Source organism: Hyaena hyaena, unplaced genomic scaffold (assembly GCF_003009895.1).
Source record: "Hyaena hyaena isolate Hyena2069 unplaced genomic scaffold, ASM300989v1 scaffold_15, whole genome shotgun sequence".
NCBI classification, from domain to species: domain Eukaryota; kingdom Metazoa; phylum Chordata; class Mammalia; order Carnivora; family Hyaenidae; genus Hyaena; species Hyaena hyaena.
The window spans coordinates 6,433,750-6,449,773 of record NW_024080647.1 but is presented as its reverse complement, the minus strand read 5'-3'; the positions used below and the strand labels follow the sequence as shown (position 1 = coordinate 6,449,773).

At 46.2% G+C, this 16,024-nt stretch overlaps 1 protein-coding gene across 2 annotated transcripts in view; it reads left to right on the top strand.

The window, feature by feature from the left end:
• TLN2 (talin 2) overlaps positions 1-16,024 on the top strand; it is a 440,503-nt gene that overhangs the window by 340,174 nt on the left and 84,305 nt on the right. For both annotated transcript variants that reach the window (XM_039218977.1, XM_039218971.1), the window contains exons 33-37: positions 2,727-2,820; positions 4,729-4,818; positions 6,670-6,792; positions 8,174-8,317; positions 10,391-10,552. In XM_039218977.1, the coding sequence (XP_039074908.1) occupies positions 2,727-2,820; positions 4,729-4,818; positions 6,670-6,792; positions 8,174-8,317; positions 10,391-10,552 (613 nt within the window). The remainder of the gene's footprint in view (positions 1-2,726; positions 2,821-4,728; positions 4,819-6,669; positions 6,793-8,173; positions 8,318-10,390; positions 10,553-16,024) is intronic.

Below are 16,024 nucleotides of genomic sequence, written 5' to 3'. Positions count from 1 at the left end.
CACCCAGAATTCTGTTGTACACTTATTGAGCCAATCCTTTGTCATTGTGTATTTGGGGTGCCTCCAATCCTTTGATCTTATAACTCACTGCTATAGTTTGAAAACTAAATACTATTTTTCACTGTCAAATCTGCATAACCATTTGCCTCCGGGCCACTCATTTTATTATTGGGCTGTCTAGTCCACACTCTAAAATTGGGATAAATGATGGACCATTCAGACATCATTGCTGTGCTGGCACTTGTATGGATTATCCAACCACAGACCTTTAGTCTCTTGGTGTTTTTTTTTTTTTATTTTTTAATGCTTTTTTTAATTTATTATTGAGACAGAAACAGAGCATGAGTGGGGGAGGGGCAGAGAGAGAGTGAGACACAGAATCTGAAATAGGCTCCAGGATCTGAGTTGTCAGCACAGAGCCTGATGTGGGGCTCAAACCCACGAACTGTGAGATCATGACCTGAGCAGAAGTTGGACGCTTAACCAACTGAGCCACCCATACGCCCGTAGTCTCTTGGTGTTTTTTAACCTCTGGCTTTTACTTGAAAAATTTTCACATCTGAAAAATAGTCAAAACAATAGAACAATAAACAGCTCTGTATTCTTGGGAGTCATCAATTGTCAACAGTTTTTAAAGGAAAAGATCATTTTATAAAAACTAGGTTTTAAAAAAAGCAAATAAATAAGAAACAGGGAAAGAAGCTAAGTGGAAACCTGTGTGATAGGTGGAAATATCCTCCGCACGATCATGTCCTCACAGTCGAGGGCATTCTGCACCCTTTGTCATGTTCCTATGTGCCGCTCTGTCCGTTCAGAAGTGTGCCTTGAAGCCTGCCATGTGGGACACGGCGTCGGGCCCCTGAGAGACCCATCCAGAGAATGCATCACGGGCCACACCCTCCAAGATGCCCGGAATTGGAGATGGGCCCGCTCTCGGTTGTTGCTCTGTTTGCTTTGCACCATGGAGAACATGGTGCTTCCTTACAACACCCTAATTAAGCACTTTGCCCCCCAAATAAATGAATTGCTGAAGTCAATGATCCAAAGACTATTTCGGGATTCCTTCGTGAGTTCAGGAATGTTTTTCTTCTTCCCATCCACACTAGCTAAATTTAAAATTCAAAGCAGTATCTCCTCATCAAATAATTAAGCTGATTGCCTTTGTGCATTGGCAACATCATTTTCCATCAAATTTGATATTCTGTGGGATGCTGCAAAGCCAATTTAATAAAATGAGACATCTTTTCTATTAGGCGGTGTTAATGATGAACAGCAAGTGTGCTGTTTTGTTTTTGTTTGTTTTAAGTTGCCAGTTAGCTGAAGTGGTGAGTAAGTGTGAAGAGAATTTAGGGCCTGCCAGAGTGTAGACCAGTGATGATCCTATGGAAAAAAATGGTTATGGATCTGGCTTTGGAGACAGATAGGCAAGGGTTTGAGTGTTTTTGGTCCTTGCTTGTAACATCCCCTTAGGAAAGTCTCTCCTATCTGTTTTTTCATGTCTAAAACACAAGTGTATTCAATTTTAAGCCTCAGTATAAAAACTGTACTATTGGCAAAGGGTTAGACACATAGGTCAATGGAATAGAGTCCAGTAGACTCACATAATTTTGTCTACAAAATTAAAAAAGCAATGTTGTGAAGAAAGAAGAGCCTTTTTCATTGAAAGGTGCTGAAATAATTAGACCTAAATAAGCCACCCTCTCCCCTGCAGAAAAAGAACCTGGACCCCATATTTCACACCTTATTAAAAAAAATTAACTTTAAATGGACCCTGACTTTCTAACTGGTCCATGGCCTAAAGTAGGCAGAAGCTAAGCATAGGCTGCCCCAGAGAGGTGCAATCCTTGCCAATATAGAAAAAACTCTGAGCTGCCTCTCAAGTTCTAAGAAGAATAGAAACACGTGTAAAATGATGTAAGTCTTTAATTCCTATTAATGTTTTTTTTTTTAAAAGAGCTATTTTAAACCGTAATTTCGGGATAGCTTCTAGGAACTGGTAAATCGTGGAATTTCATGGAAAAAAGAGATTTTAAAATCTTAAGCACAGTTTACTATATGCCTGCTACATTTTAAAATATATAAAACCTTCCAAACGATACAAAGACGTTTGTATCCAAACGATACAAAATAGCCTAGTTCAGATCGGCTTATTCCTTATGGGCTGCTAATGAACGATATTTTAAAACAGTGTTAATATGATCTCTCTGCTATTTGCAGCTTTGTTGTGAATTCTTTCCTGTGAATATGTTAAAACATAGTCCTACTTTCCTAAAAGAACTATTAGTACCCTTTAAAGGGAAATCACATGAATAATTACAGCAAAGTGGAGGCCTTCATTCCATCTTCCCTCGTTGTGGTTTATTTTGGTGGTTCAGAGCCTTGTGGAGGAGCCCATCCCATCCTTTAACTTTTTTTTTCAAGTTATTTTTGAGAAACCGAGAGCATGAGCAGGGGAGGGGCAGAGAGAGAAAAAGAGAGAGACAAAATCCAAAGCAGGTTCTGAGCTGTCAGCACAGAGCCCGATGCGGAGCTCGAACCCACGAATCGTGAGATCATGACCTAAGCCGAAGTCAGACACATAACCGACTGAGCCACCCAGGCGCCCCAGGATCCTATCCTTTATAGTGAATCACTTGTATTTCTGGTGAGCCTACGAAACATTGTTGGGGAAAGGACTATTGATACTCAAAAAACAAAACCGAATCCTGCATCTGTTTCTGTCACAGAGCTGTGACCGAGAGCATCAATCAGCTCATCACTCTGTGCACCCAGCAAGCTCCTGGCCAGAAAGAATGTGATAATGCCCTGCGGGAGCTCGAGGTAAGTCCCTGCGAAGGCCGCTGGGGATTGAAGAGGGTGTGACTCTCTGTCCTTTCTGGAAAGGGTCCGTTTCTTCTCCTCTGTTCTTGCTTTATATCCTCCTTGGAGGACTGTTGGGGCCAAAGTTTCAATCCAAGTGGGAAGGAATCAAAGTCCGATTTGGTGGGATAATCTTCTCTGCTTCCCCTTTTCCCACTAGGATGAGAGTTACTTTGTTGAAGGACATTCTGTTTCAAGTAGGAAGAGGCCTGGGTGTAGGCTGGAGATGAGCAATTTTTACCTTAAAAGTTTCGGGGTCATTAAGCTGAGGCAGGTGGGAGAAGCTGGGATGGATGTTCTTTTTGAGTAAAAAGGACTTTCCCATTCATCTTAGTTTAGTCCCTGTAGGGGGCATGTGAGTGGAAACCCAGAAGTAACACCTCTTACAGGATCAAGGTGACTGTGGGGACCCCTAGTGGCCCAGAACACAGTGTGGACGCTCTTCAATTTATATTCATACTCGGAGTTTATTTGTAATGGAGAATTCATCTCTGCCTGTAGAGTGTATGTGGGTAAACAGAAATTCAATGTGCCCACTTATATGTAAAGCAGTCCTGACCAATGCAGGTTATTTTGAAACAGTCAAATAGATAACTCAGTAGATTGGCGATGGTTGTACCCAATGTACCGTTAGGTTTCTGGATGATTCGCATGGGAATACCCACCATGCTTCCGAATGGTTCGATTGAGGCCCAGTCTGCTGGGGGCAGTAAGCCAGTGTGCACAGCTGGAGGTGAGAAGAGGCTTGTTACCACTGGACTAAAACATTCTGAAAACAGTGGAGGGTGTTCCGTATGTTGGGCGAATTACTGCCCTATCCTGGTCTGTTCACATTCACGAATATGATTTATGGGCTTTTGGTATAAATCAGATCTGTGGGCCCAGATGCAAATACTCTGTCCTTTCACAGTATCCTTGGTTGCCAAAAATAGGACACTTTCAGGGTTGCTATGACTAAAACAGTTTTGATTGTGTGAAGAATAGGAAGAGGTTCTTCAGTGAAATACCACTCCTTTATGCTGCCCTCTTGCCTGAGAGCTTTAACTTAGTAACTCAACGGTCTCCATCATGACCTCCCCAGTCCTTGGTAACTCAATGACTGTGTCTTTGTTTGTTGTGCCCCAAAGGCTGCGAGTTCCTAATGTACATTCTCCCTCACTGGAGAGGAGGCTGGATGGCTATGTCCCCAGACTTGCCTCCCCTGGAAAAGTCCCTCATCTGTGACCGTTGGGGATTGTTACAACCTGACAGCTTGTGATGATTTTCATTGGACTGGAGACAAAGGAGGAATCCCCGTACCCAGCTCCTTGATGGATACCTCAACAGGAATGAATATTTTCTATACTTTTTGAATAACAGACAAATAGGAACCATCTCAGCAGGCAGTCTGGGGGAGTTACCTTCTTTCATGCCTACTCATTAAAAGGTTCCAGAACTGAAAAACCAGAGGTTCTCCTCATCAAGTACAAATGAGTTAACATGTCCTTGAAACGTAAACTCCTTAGAGTTCTTCAGCAGAGAAATTTTGCTAATTGACCATTGCCTTGCATTAGCTTTTAGATTTTCTTAAGAAACAAACCTCTCCCTTTTGTGGATACCATGCTTCTCCGCCACATTTGTGGACAGGAGACTCTCCTCTCTGTCAAAGCTGACCCGAGACATCTTCCTCCTTGCCGTCCGTGTTGTGTTGCCACCAGAAAATCTAAAGACACAGATAAAACCTTCTAAATTCCTCTCAAGAAGCTGGATAAATGAGCGATCGTGACCAGAATCCTCTATGGGAAGGGGAACTTGGTAGTTGGTATTACGTTGAATTTCTCTCGTTCTGTAACACTGGCTTGCTTTTGAAGTTGTGTTTTCCTTTTGTAGACTGTCAAGGGGATGTTGGACAATCCTAATGAACCTGTTAGTGACCTCTCTTACTTTGACTGCATTGAGAGTGTGATGGAAAACTCCAAGGTAAGCCTGTTTGTGCTATTAACGTTTCTCCTCATTGTGGGGAAAAATCTAGATTGTCTTGTATGTATCTGCCCAGAGCCCCTCTGTGCGAGTGACTGCATATATCACGAAGCCTCACTATGGAGCCCTTCGTTCAAATGCTTCTCGAACTTGACTGTGCATCAGAATCACCGAGGTGTCTTGTTAAACACAGATTGCTGGCTTTACCCCTGAGTTGCTGATTCAGTAGATCTGAGGTGGGGCTGAGATTGTTGTGCATTTCTGACGAGTCCCCAGGTCCCTGCCAGCGTGGTCCAGAAATAACACTTTGAGATACACTGCTTAGACCATATCACAGATGAGTCTTACTGTGAGTCAAATCATAGATTTCTTTCATTTGGGACCAAACTGCAGGGAAAAGCCCGGCAGTTAACCTTGGCTTTTATGAGACCCTCTTGTGTGTTATTTTTGCCATCCGTTCGTGGCATGCATTCTCAAGGGACTGAAAACTTGGAGTTTTGGTGGGGGAAGCGTGGAAAAATCTAAATAATGCAGTGGTTTGTGTCCCCACACTCTGCCAAACCTTAACCTTGCTCAACACAATCTTATTTCTTAGTACTTACTTGGACGTAGGTGGCAGTTGGGGGTGGAGATGCTAAATAGATTTCTCAGTGGACCAATAATTACTGTTTAAAAGGTTAAGAAACACTAACGTGTAATGGTAACATCAGAGTTTTTGAGAATGCTTCGAAACCAGGTTAGAATGAAACACAAGCGAGAGAAACAGATAGTGAGCAGCTGGAAATGCCAAGTTCGTGCTTGGAGCACAAGTGCGTGTTTGTCTACATCACTCTTCTGTTAGCTCTGGGGACACACCTGTGTTGTGGTGTCAGAGCTGGCTTGCTGTGCACTGGGCTGAGACTAGAATTTGCTCCATCCAGCATCCTTTATGGAATTAGGGACTGCCTAAGAAGGGTGCATGTTGTTTTACCTACTTTGAGCCAAAGAAAGCTCTTCCTTAAAGAGGGATGCAGGGTTGTGGAAAGGGGAAAAATGCACGTAACAATACTTTGTAATTTCTTTGCTTTGCAAGTCTTTATGTAAAAGACTTGAACTATTTTGTTTACCTTAGCATTTTTAGGGAATTTCCTTTTTGGTTGTTATTCCACCGTCTGTGACCCTGAAAAGTAGACTAGGACCTGTCCACTTGGGGCATGATGAGGCCCACATACGGGGCAGGTGTCCTGCCTCTGCCTCTGTGACCTTCTTTAGGATGCTTGGCCTCTCTGAGTTAGATTTTTAAATATTAAAACGCCTTTTATCTGTTATTTCAAAGACCTCTTGGAAAGAAATACATCAATGATTTTCAAAATAAGGGGGAATACTTAAAGAAATAGGAAATAGTGTTCAGATCACCCATCTGCGTGTGTGTGTGTGTGTGTGTGTGTGTGTGTGTGTGGGTGCGTGCACTTTTTAACCAAAATGTATTTAAATTCTTCTGTCAATAAGTAAGTAAATAATATCACCTGGAGGAGATCTTCTGCTTCCTAGGTATGACTACTGACGGTTTATGTGTCTGATTTTTATATTCTGGGAACTAACAGTTCTCTTGAGACCATTCACCTCTGGCATGCCCTACATAGATTTTACCTGATGGATTTGTGTATATTAACTCTGTCGCTTTGAGACGTAGATAACTTGTAGATGAAAGGTTCATACTTTAATTATTCACTGCTCTGTAAGGAACAGAAATGATAGAATTTTCTTAAGTCTCCCCTTAATGCAAATAAAGAAAAATAATGACAAATACTATAAATTGAGTGGCCTTGAATGTTGATGCTCAGAGAGTATCACTAGTTGGTTATTTTGCAGGTTCTGGGCGAGTCGATGGCTGGGATTTCACAGAATGCCAAGACCGGGGACCTCCCTGCTTTTGGGGAATGCGTGGGGATTGCGTCCAAGGCCCTTTGTGGGTTGACAGAGGCTGCAGCCCAGGTAAGGGACTGGCCCCCAGGCCCTATGATGCAGGCCTTCTCGCCTTAAGGTCTGTGTCCCATTGTAGATTGTAGATACTGGGAGTACCAGAATGGGGGGGGGGTGGAGGGTCGGGTGCATGGGGGAGCTCCAGCCACAGCTCCTTCTCCAACCAGCTCTACTCCAACCAGTAGAAACCGTGGTAAAGGTGGAGGTTTCTGTGACGGCTGGGGCATTTAGACAAAACATCAGCCAGTTACCCGCTAGGAGCAGAGCAGCCTGGTGAGGACAGTGAGACCCTGAACACGGCAGACCTGACATAAGGTCTCAGAGGCCAGATTTGGTTGTGCTGGTTTTTATTTTCTTTTAAGATCATTTTTACAGATGAGTTGTTATGAGGGGGAAACAAATGGGTATTACATAATTCACTTTCTCTCTGAAGCTTTAAAATTACAAAAATCTTAGTCACGCTCTCTTTAGGATTAGAGGGGGAAAAAAATTAGATACCATCTTGCAGAGACGTGATCAGGCGTGTTCCTTGCTTTTGTTCGACTGTCCTGTGCATCTGCATCTCCGATAATTATCGGGCTCCTATGGCTGCAGCTTCCAAAATTGTCAGCATTTACCTTGAAGGATTTGTCATTTGACAATTTACCTTGAGCCTGAAAGATTTTACTGAACCAAAGGGAAACATTTCCTAGTTTTGGGGGCTGAAATTAACCTTATCTTGCCTCTCAAATCTCACAGGAAATGACTGAAGGTTAAAATTCCCACTCACAGATTCGTTTTCTCCCTGTGATTTGACTAACCCGTCCAGAGGGTTTTAAAGAGAAGACCTTCTCTTAGAGTCTCATGTCCTCTTAGAGACCAGATACTGCCTCTCCCCACCCCACCCCCACCCACGCCCCCTGGCCGTCTTACTCGTTCTCCTTACTTACTGTTGGAAATACTGGCCTAAACAATAAAGATGCGTTAGGCTATGAGACCAGAAACTTCCCTGCAGGGCACACTCCAGGGTTGACTGACCCAGTGACTCCATGCCATCAGTCTACATCCCTTTCTTCTGTTTCTCCCATCTGCCAAAGAGTCAGCTTCATACCACACAGACTGGGTGCCCTTAGGCTCACAAGGTGGCTCCCAGCAGCACACAGCGCTGCCTCCATCCTTGTTCATGCTCTATAGAAAAACTTCTTTAGGCTTTCTTAAGAGCAGAGGTTTCATTCCCAGAAACCTGTAGAAGACTCCTGCCGCCATCGGCCCATCTGTCCTTAAACCCTCACTGATGAGATTGCCGTGCGCTAAGGAGCCCCTGAGAATGCTACAGGTGCATTGCCAGGGCGTCGCCCCCTACAGGCTCATCTAGGAGCACAGTCTGAGCTGTGGTTTCCTCTTCCCTTTCCAGGCTGCGTACCTGGTGGGCATCTCTGATCCAAACAGCCAGGCGGGCCACCAGGGCCTTGTGGACCCCATCCAGTTTGCCAGGGCTAACCAGGCCATCCAGATGGCGTGCCAGAACCTGGTGGACCCCGGCAGCAGCCCGTCACAGGTAACCACAGGGTGCGGATGTGAGGTGTGTGAGTCCTTGAGCTGTCCTAGGTGGGGAGGAGACCGTGAGAAATAAGTAAATAACACTGTTCTTTCAGAGCTTGCAAAGCCAGCTAAACTCAGCACTGCCAGTAACAACTCGGTGTGGGCGGGGGGAGTGGGAGGGAAGAGGGCAGATATTGCAAAATGTGGTGAGCATGCCAGTGTGTCGGTGCTTTGAAACCAGGTACTGGTAGGCAGGAGGAGTGAAGGAATCGCTGTGAGACGCATCAGGAGTCTTGTGATGTCATTTGGGTCACAGGACGTAGGTGGAGTGCTCATTCTATGCTCAGCAATAAGGCTCAGCATGAGGACTCGATCCCCTGTGCCCTGGTGCTCACTCTGCTGGATAAAGTTTGGAAGATGAGATGGTTGGGCTGTGATGACAGGGCCCGCAGTGCATGGGGGAGCAGGGGATGAACTCGGAGCGGCTGTCAAGGTTCACTTCACAGAGATGGTGGCACTGAGCCAGAATTCAAGCCCCAAGTACATAAAGGACCCACAGAGGCATTTTAGGACTAGACCGTATATGTGACACTCCCTACTTGAGTGTCATGGAGTCCTGCTCACTTACTATGAGGCCTGGCCTGTAGGCTCCTGGGCCAGTCTGTGAGTCCCACAGCCATGCCACTGTGAACCCTGAAACCAGCCTTGTTGGGGCAGGAGAAGGACCTACATTCAGGAGGCAGTAGAGGGGCCTCTGACCTCCAGCAGGCCTGAGAGCTGGCGTGGAAGGCGTCAGGGCACCTGAAGTCCTGGCCTGTCCCGTAAGGCTCAAAGACATGTTACCGACCTCAGCCATTGGACCAGGTGATTCATGAGAGTTATTGGGGGTGGAGCCTGGAAGATGCCCAGCTCAGACCCCTTCATCAGGTGCCCACAGTCCACCTGTGGACAAGGAAGGAGGTGATGTACCTTGATGTTTATTTTCCTCCTCTAGACCAGGGCCCCAGTGTGGCAGCCACATACTGCACGTGGCCATTAAGCAGTCTCAGTGTGGCCAGTCCAAGTTGCAGTGGGCCGTCAGTGTAAAATACACACTGAAGCTTGAACACTTGGTGTGACAAGATTGTAAAGTCTCAAATTCTTTAATTGATTACCTGGTAAAATGAAATATTGTGCCTTTATGGGGCTCCTGGGTGGCTTAGTCGGTTAAGCGTCCGACTTTCGCTTGGGTCATGATCTCGCGGTTCGTGGGTTCGGGCCCCACGTCGGGCTCTGTGCTGACTGCCAGCTCAGAGCCTGGAGCCTGTTTCAGAATCTGTGACTCCCTCTCTCTCTGACCCTCCCCTGCTCACGCTGTCTCTCTCTCTCTCTCTCTCTCTCCTAGAAATAAATAAAACATTAAAAAAAATATATTGTGCCTTTATTATGTTAAATAAGTGACTGAAATAAATTTCTCTTATTTCTCTACTTATTTTAATTTTTTTAATGTTCATTTATTTTTGAGAGAGAGAGAGAAGAGCATTGGTGGGGGAGAGGCAGAGAGAGACAGAGACGTAGAATCTGAAGCAGGCTCCAGGCTCTGAGCCGTCAGCACAGAGCCTGATGCAGGGCTCACACTCATGAACTGTGAGGTCATGACCTGAGCCAAAGTCAGAGATTTAACTGGCTGAGCCACCCAGACACCCTTCTACTTATTTTAATGTGGCTACTAGAAAATTTTAAATTTCACATGTCATTCACACTATACTCCCGTTGGGCAGCGCTGGCCTGATCCTGGACCAGGCGCCTCCTGGGCGGCCAGAGGTCCTGAATCATAGCTGCCTGCATCCCCTTTAATACTCTCGGGAGACCAGCCCTCTCCCAATAGTACAGAAGCACTTCCTTTCCTTTTGTTTGTTCTCTCTTGCTTAGTAATTCTTGTCCCCTGATTTCTTGGAGTGGCTTTGGGGTAGTGGAGCTAGACACGCATGTTGGAATCACACGGGCCCTAGACAACTATGTGAGCTGAAGAGGAATCCAGGGCTCCAGACGAGGGTGGGCTCCTCTGCATTGAACATGGGGTGCCCCAACCCAGCTCCATGTTTTGCAGGTTCTGTCCGCGGCCACAATTGTTGCCAAGCACACCTCGGCCCTGTGCAATGCCTGCCGTATCGCCTCATCCAAGACGGCCAACCCAGTGGCCAAGAGGCACTTTGTCCAGTCAGCCAAGGAGGTCGCCAACAGCACTGCCAACCTGGTGAAAACCATCAAGGTAGGTTATGGAACTGAGACCTCAGTGACCCCTGTGTCACCTGTTGCCTAGGGGAAAGATGTATCCAGGATTTAAGCTCTGCTCTGTCCCCTAAGGCTTGTGTCTAGTGAAGTTTAACTTCTGATTCAGCTCAATAAAGAGCAGCCCTTTATTAATGGAGATGTTTATCATGAAAAGCCAACAGGCTTGGTCTCCAGTAACCTTCTTAGATAATGGTGGGGGCAAGGGTCTCCAGATTCTGTACGTGGGAAGCTTAGAGGCAGAAATCTGGAAGAGGTTGGCAGTGAGGCGTTATTTGGCACTAAGATTGGGTAGCAAATACCCTGTGTTTGCTCAGACAGTGAGCTGATGTGGGGTGGTTTTAAGCTCATTTGCTGCAGGGAATTTCTGGTAGAGGGTATGCCATTTTTGGTAGCTCTGTTGGGATCCAGAGAGAAGGTAGAGGGGAGAAGGGAATGGGAAATTGTGAGGAAGTCCCTTTCAAAAATCAATTTAATCTATCCTTTGATCTCTATTCTGCTTATAGTTGTTTAAACGCTTGAAACGGAGCACCTGATTTTTAAAATAGAGCATCCCACGTTTCTACCAAGTTCATCTTTGTGTTAAAGGCCGTGGACTGGTTGGGGGAGGAGCAGGGGCAGGAGACCCTTATGAGGAAGGAATTGCAGGCTGGCCTGTACTATTTATAGGTGGGTGATAAAGCCACAAATCCAGCCTGCCCCAAGAGGGGACCAAGCCGTTGCTGGCAGCCGACCCTGAGGGGAAAAGAACCATAGCTGGAACTGTAGACCACAGGCAAAGGGCCCAGGACACCACCCCCCTCCCCAAGCCTCTAAAAGAGGCTGTCTTGGAAGATGGGCCACCAGCTCAGTAAACCCTCATAGGAGAAGAGAAAGCCACTGGAGGTTAATATTTACTTAAAGATTGTCCCATTCATTGAGGTAGGGTCACCTGCTTTGTTGCCGGGCAAGCCCTAGAGTAATGGGACTTTCCCCTGTCCTCTGCAGAGGCTAGGGTACAACACCCCTCATTTTCCTGCCACTACGCAGAGCTGCTCTAATCACTGGAGAAGTCTGTCCACAGGCCGAGCCAGCCAGAAGCAAAGGGGAGAATACACAACGGCGGCGGCGGGGGAGAGCAGGGGGCAGTTAGCGCCATCAGCAGTTTCTTAGCTGTTGAAACAAAGAGCCTGCCTAAAAATAAAGCCTGTCCATTTGAAGACAATAATGAGATAGGCTGGAAACAAATTAAAGCCGTGACCAGGTGCCCCTGTGATACGGGGCCGCAGCTCATCTTAATTACCATCATAGTTCTAGGCGTTAGAAACTAAGAGTGCTTCCATTTTTAACTGTTTGACTTCTACAAAGCCTTTCCAAGTGTTTTGTGTGTATTACTCATCAGTTTGTACAGAGCCCCCCCCCCCCCCGTGCTTGTCCCCCCGCCCCCTATTTTCCAGTCAGGGCACTAGGAGCTAGCGGGTTAAGAAACTGTCCCAAGGTGACCCAGCCAGTAAGTAGCAGATGGGAATTGCAGCCCAAATCCTGGAGCCCCTGCTTTTTCCACTCTCAATCCTGCTCTCACTCCGGCATGCTGTTCAAATCCAGACTAACCTGAGAAGCAATGCCTTGGTGTGTGTACACTACGTGTGTGCAAATTGGGGGTGGCAGGGCTGAAAGATGGCAATAAAGTTGAAGGGAGTGATATCATCAGTGGTTGCTGTATGAGTGACTGGCTTCAGTTAAACTTGGCCATTTTCTGAGCATTAGAAACCAGACTATATTTAGACGGACCAAGGAAGGGAAAAAAAGGAAGGAAACTGTTCTATAGAAATTCCTGGGAACGTCTCTTTTCTGTCTCCTCCTGGTATTAAGTCCTGACCTATGTCTGTATAAAGCATCTCCGCTAAGATCTCCTCTTCTTTTCAGATTCTCCTCACGGTGTCCAACTGTCTTTGCAATTCCTGGCGGCAAATGAGCTCTTGTGATAGCCTGAAAGACAGGCCTGTGCAGAAACATCAGAGGAGGGTACAGCAGGATTGTTAGGGGGGGAAGATGAAGGCCTCATCTCTGTGAGCTCCCTGGGAACGCGTAGCAGGTGCACAAGGAACAGAAATGAACCTCATGCCCCTCCACCGGCCGAAATGTGCTTGGTTTTGCAATTCCCCCCCGGGGGGGAGGGGGGCAGGGTTTGCCCGGGATCATGAGCCTTGTTTTTAATTTACTCAGCGGAAAATGGTCAGGGTCATTTCACTGTAGCTCACTGTCCTGTATACTGAACATAGATTTCCTGTTTTAAGGAAAGGTTAAGAATCCTGTCAGACAGCAAAACAAATGGATATTTAATCCCCTAAAAGTTTAAGACAGTTGCCCTCATAGCTGCATTTTGCTCTAAGTTTTAGGCTTCTTAGCGCTTCTCTTTTTCTTTTCACCACGGGGATGTGCCCACCTCTAAATCCCAATTGCCACACCTTTATAGGCACAAAGAAAGGAGGGGGACCCGGCCAGAGGGACACTGGGGAGCAGGGAACAGACCCTTGCGATGGGTTGTCAGTACCCTAAGAATGTGTGCCTCCAGGAATTTTAAACCATTACCAACGGCGTTCTTTAGAATCCCAAAGCTTGGCTCAGCAAGAATAAATTATCTGCACCCTCCCTCCTGGCAGGTTGCTCTAAATGCCAGACACTTAGAAGCACACAGACCCCCCACCCATGGTTGCTGTCTTTCCACTGGTCACTGCACAGAGGTCATCTGCTTTTCTTTCTTCATTCAGCTCATTACGTAGCCTTAAACCACAGGTGTGGAGTGGAATGCTGTTTCAAATGTGCAATCGCTTGAGTTTCGGTGCCGAGTAGAAGTTGTACAGCAGCCTGCACTTTTCTAAGAAGTTGAAGCATGGCCTTGCGTCTGACAGCAGAGTTGAAGCTCGGGTTTTGAGATTCAGCATTTCCAGTGTTTACCAAAAATACCAGATCAATCTGTCATTAATCGATTTTGACCTTCTTGATCATCCTTACAATTGGATTGGTAGTGTAGGTTTTGTTTGGTTTGGTTTGGTTTCGGAAGAAAAGGGAAAATCTTCTTGGGTTTCCCTTACACCTTATTGCCTTTGTCCCAGGTCAGGAGAGGAGGGAGCCAGGGGTCACAGGCTATGGTTTGAGGCATGAGCTAGGAGAGCACGCCACACTCTGGGTGTTGGTTTTATCCTCTGGAACATTAGGGATTTGTGATTCAGGTCCCAAATCTTTAAGGTCTTAAGGTCCCTCCCGACCCCCAAAGTCCATGGATGTTTGATTCTGGTACACATGCAGAAGTTATTTCTCGCAGACTCCTATGAGATTTTGCCAAGAGAAAATTCAGAGGAGCTGGCCCAGGGGTCAAGGGTGTCCTCGTCCTGGGGAGGGCCTAGGCATTTGGCTCAGTGACTTCACCCCTTCATTATCGCAATTGGTGTATAAGACATTCTGTGACATGGAATGTCTAAGTGAAAATTGTCATGTCTACTTAAAATCTCACCAGTGAGCGGGGGTGAGATTTGCATATTCAGTGGACCTGGGTGGCTTAGCCATCCCCAGAGTGGAAGAGGCATTCAGAAATGACATAGTATCTATGTAAACCATCCTTCCTAAATGCTACCTCCCGCCAAAATAGCTTTTCCTTTTTTTAAAATGTTTTATTTATTTTGAGAGAGTGTGACTGGGGGAGGGGCAGAGAGAGAGAGAAGAACAGGGCATCTCGAGAAGCCCCCTCTGCACTGACAGCTGCAAGCCCAGTGTGGGGCTCAAGCTCATGAACTGCAAGATCGTGACCTGAGCCGAAGTCAGATGCTCTTCGGACTGAGCCACTGAGATGTCCCTAGCTTTTCCTTTTCGAAAATGAAAAAAAGAGTGATTGATGCAGCTTGGAACACGGTTCCACATTATTCAAGGTCCTGTCCCATGAATAGTAATGGGCTGCATGATACGTGATTTTAGTGCCCAGGCCCAAAAATATAGATTCTTTCTTCACCTATTGGTACAGTTTATGAAACTGCCCAATTAGAAAACTGCTTCTTGGGATTTAGTTCGGCTCATCATCTTTTCATTTTGAATAATAAGTTCAAGTAAAGGTTGCTAGCTTGATCAGATGTCTGCCTTCCCAATAGGCTGAGAAGGTTGTGGAAGGTAGAAAAGGGGTTGGAAGAGTGTGGGAAGGTAAGGACAGGAGGCATGGGCATCACTGAGAAGAAGCTTGGCATCTTCCACTGAGCTGGAAGCCACATCATCCCAGCCGGAGGCAGTGTGATTGGCCACTGGTGTGGCTGGGATATGAGTTCCTCTAACACCGAAGTCCACTCCTGCCATCTGCCTGTTACACTGGCGTGCCTGTGCTGGGGCCAGGCCTTCCCCGGCTCCCGCTGTGTAGTACCCACCCTGCTCCCCAGCACGTCCTCAGATTGCCCTGAAGTCTGGCGGGGCCTCGCCTCAAGGCGTCAACGATGCTGATAGTGGAACCAGATGAGACTGACAAGACATCATGCAGGTCACCGGTGCTAACTGCATGTTTCCTGGACACATGAGTGGCAGTTAGAATGGAGGCCATATATGTGAGCCAGAAATGTGAGCAGGCACATAGGGTTGCTCTTGGGTCCGGAAGAATGGCAGAATTGGTGAGGTTAGAATAGAGGTCATTGCCTATGGATGAGCAGAGGCAAGCCATGCATGGTATTAGTAATGATGGTGAAGTAGCCAGGCTCACGGGAATTCTTCTGAAAATGTGAGCGTGATGGATGCATAATTATTGTCCCCAGCAGCCAGAGCTTGATTAGAATTTGGTTGTTATTCAGAAATAGCCTTTAAAGCATACGTGCCTATCTACTCTTGCTTTCCTGAAAACTAGAAATGCTCTCATCTCAGATCTGGTTTGTTTCACAGTGCTGGAGCCTCTGGTTTTTTGTTCACTAATAGTCTAAATTGGCTTTTATATGTTGCTCGTAACAGTTGAATTAAAAGTTTAATTGGCCATTTAATGAAGAAATTCACATTCTTCTACAAGTATAACTGCCTTTTCTAATGTAACCCTGTGCCAAGAAGAAGGGATAATCTCATTGGGTTACAGGCTGTAGGTTCTGACAGTCTTGTTCTTCAGGGGGTAGGGTCTGGGTTTGGGGAACCTCAAATCCAAGTGTTAACCCTTTGTCAGGCAGCCTGTCATGGATCACAAGCTACATTCCTGGATTCTCCTCATCAGAGCCATTAATCAGCAGTGTGAATGATCAGTCACTGCCACTGTGTTACTTGCTACTATCTTTTGAAAAAAGCTATTGAAGCATAAGATGAACAGACAGGAAACATATCATAGGTATAGAGCTCAGTGAACCTAAGTGGAATACACCTAGGTAGCTATAGACGGATCAAGAAAAAGAACATGGCCAGCCCCCAGAAGCCCTCTGTGCTCCTTAGTCTTACCTGCTCTGAAGGGTGACCTGACAGAATC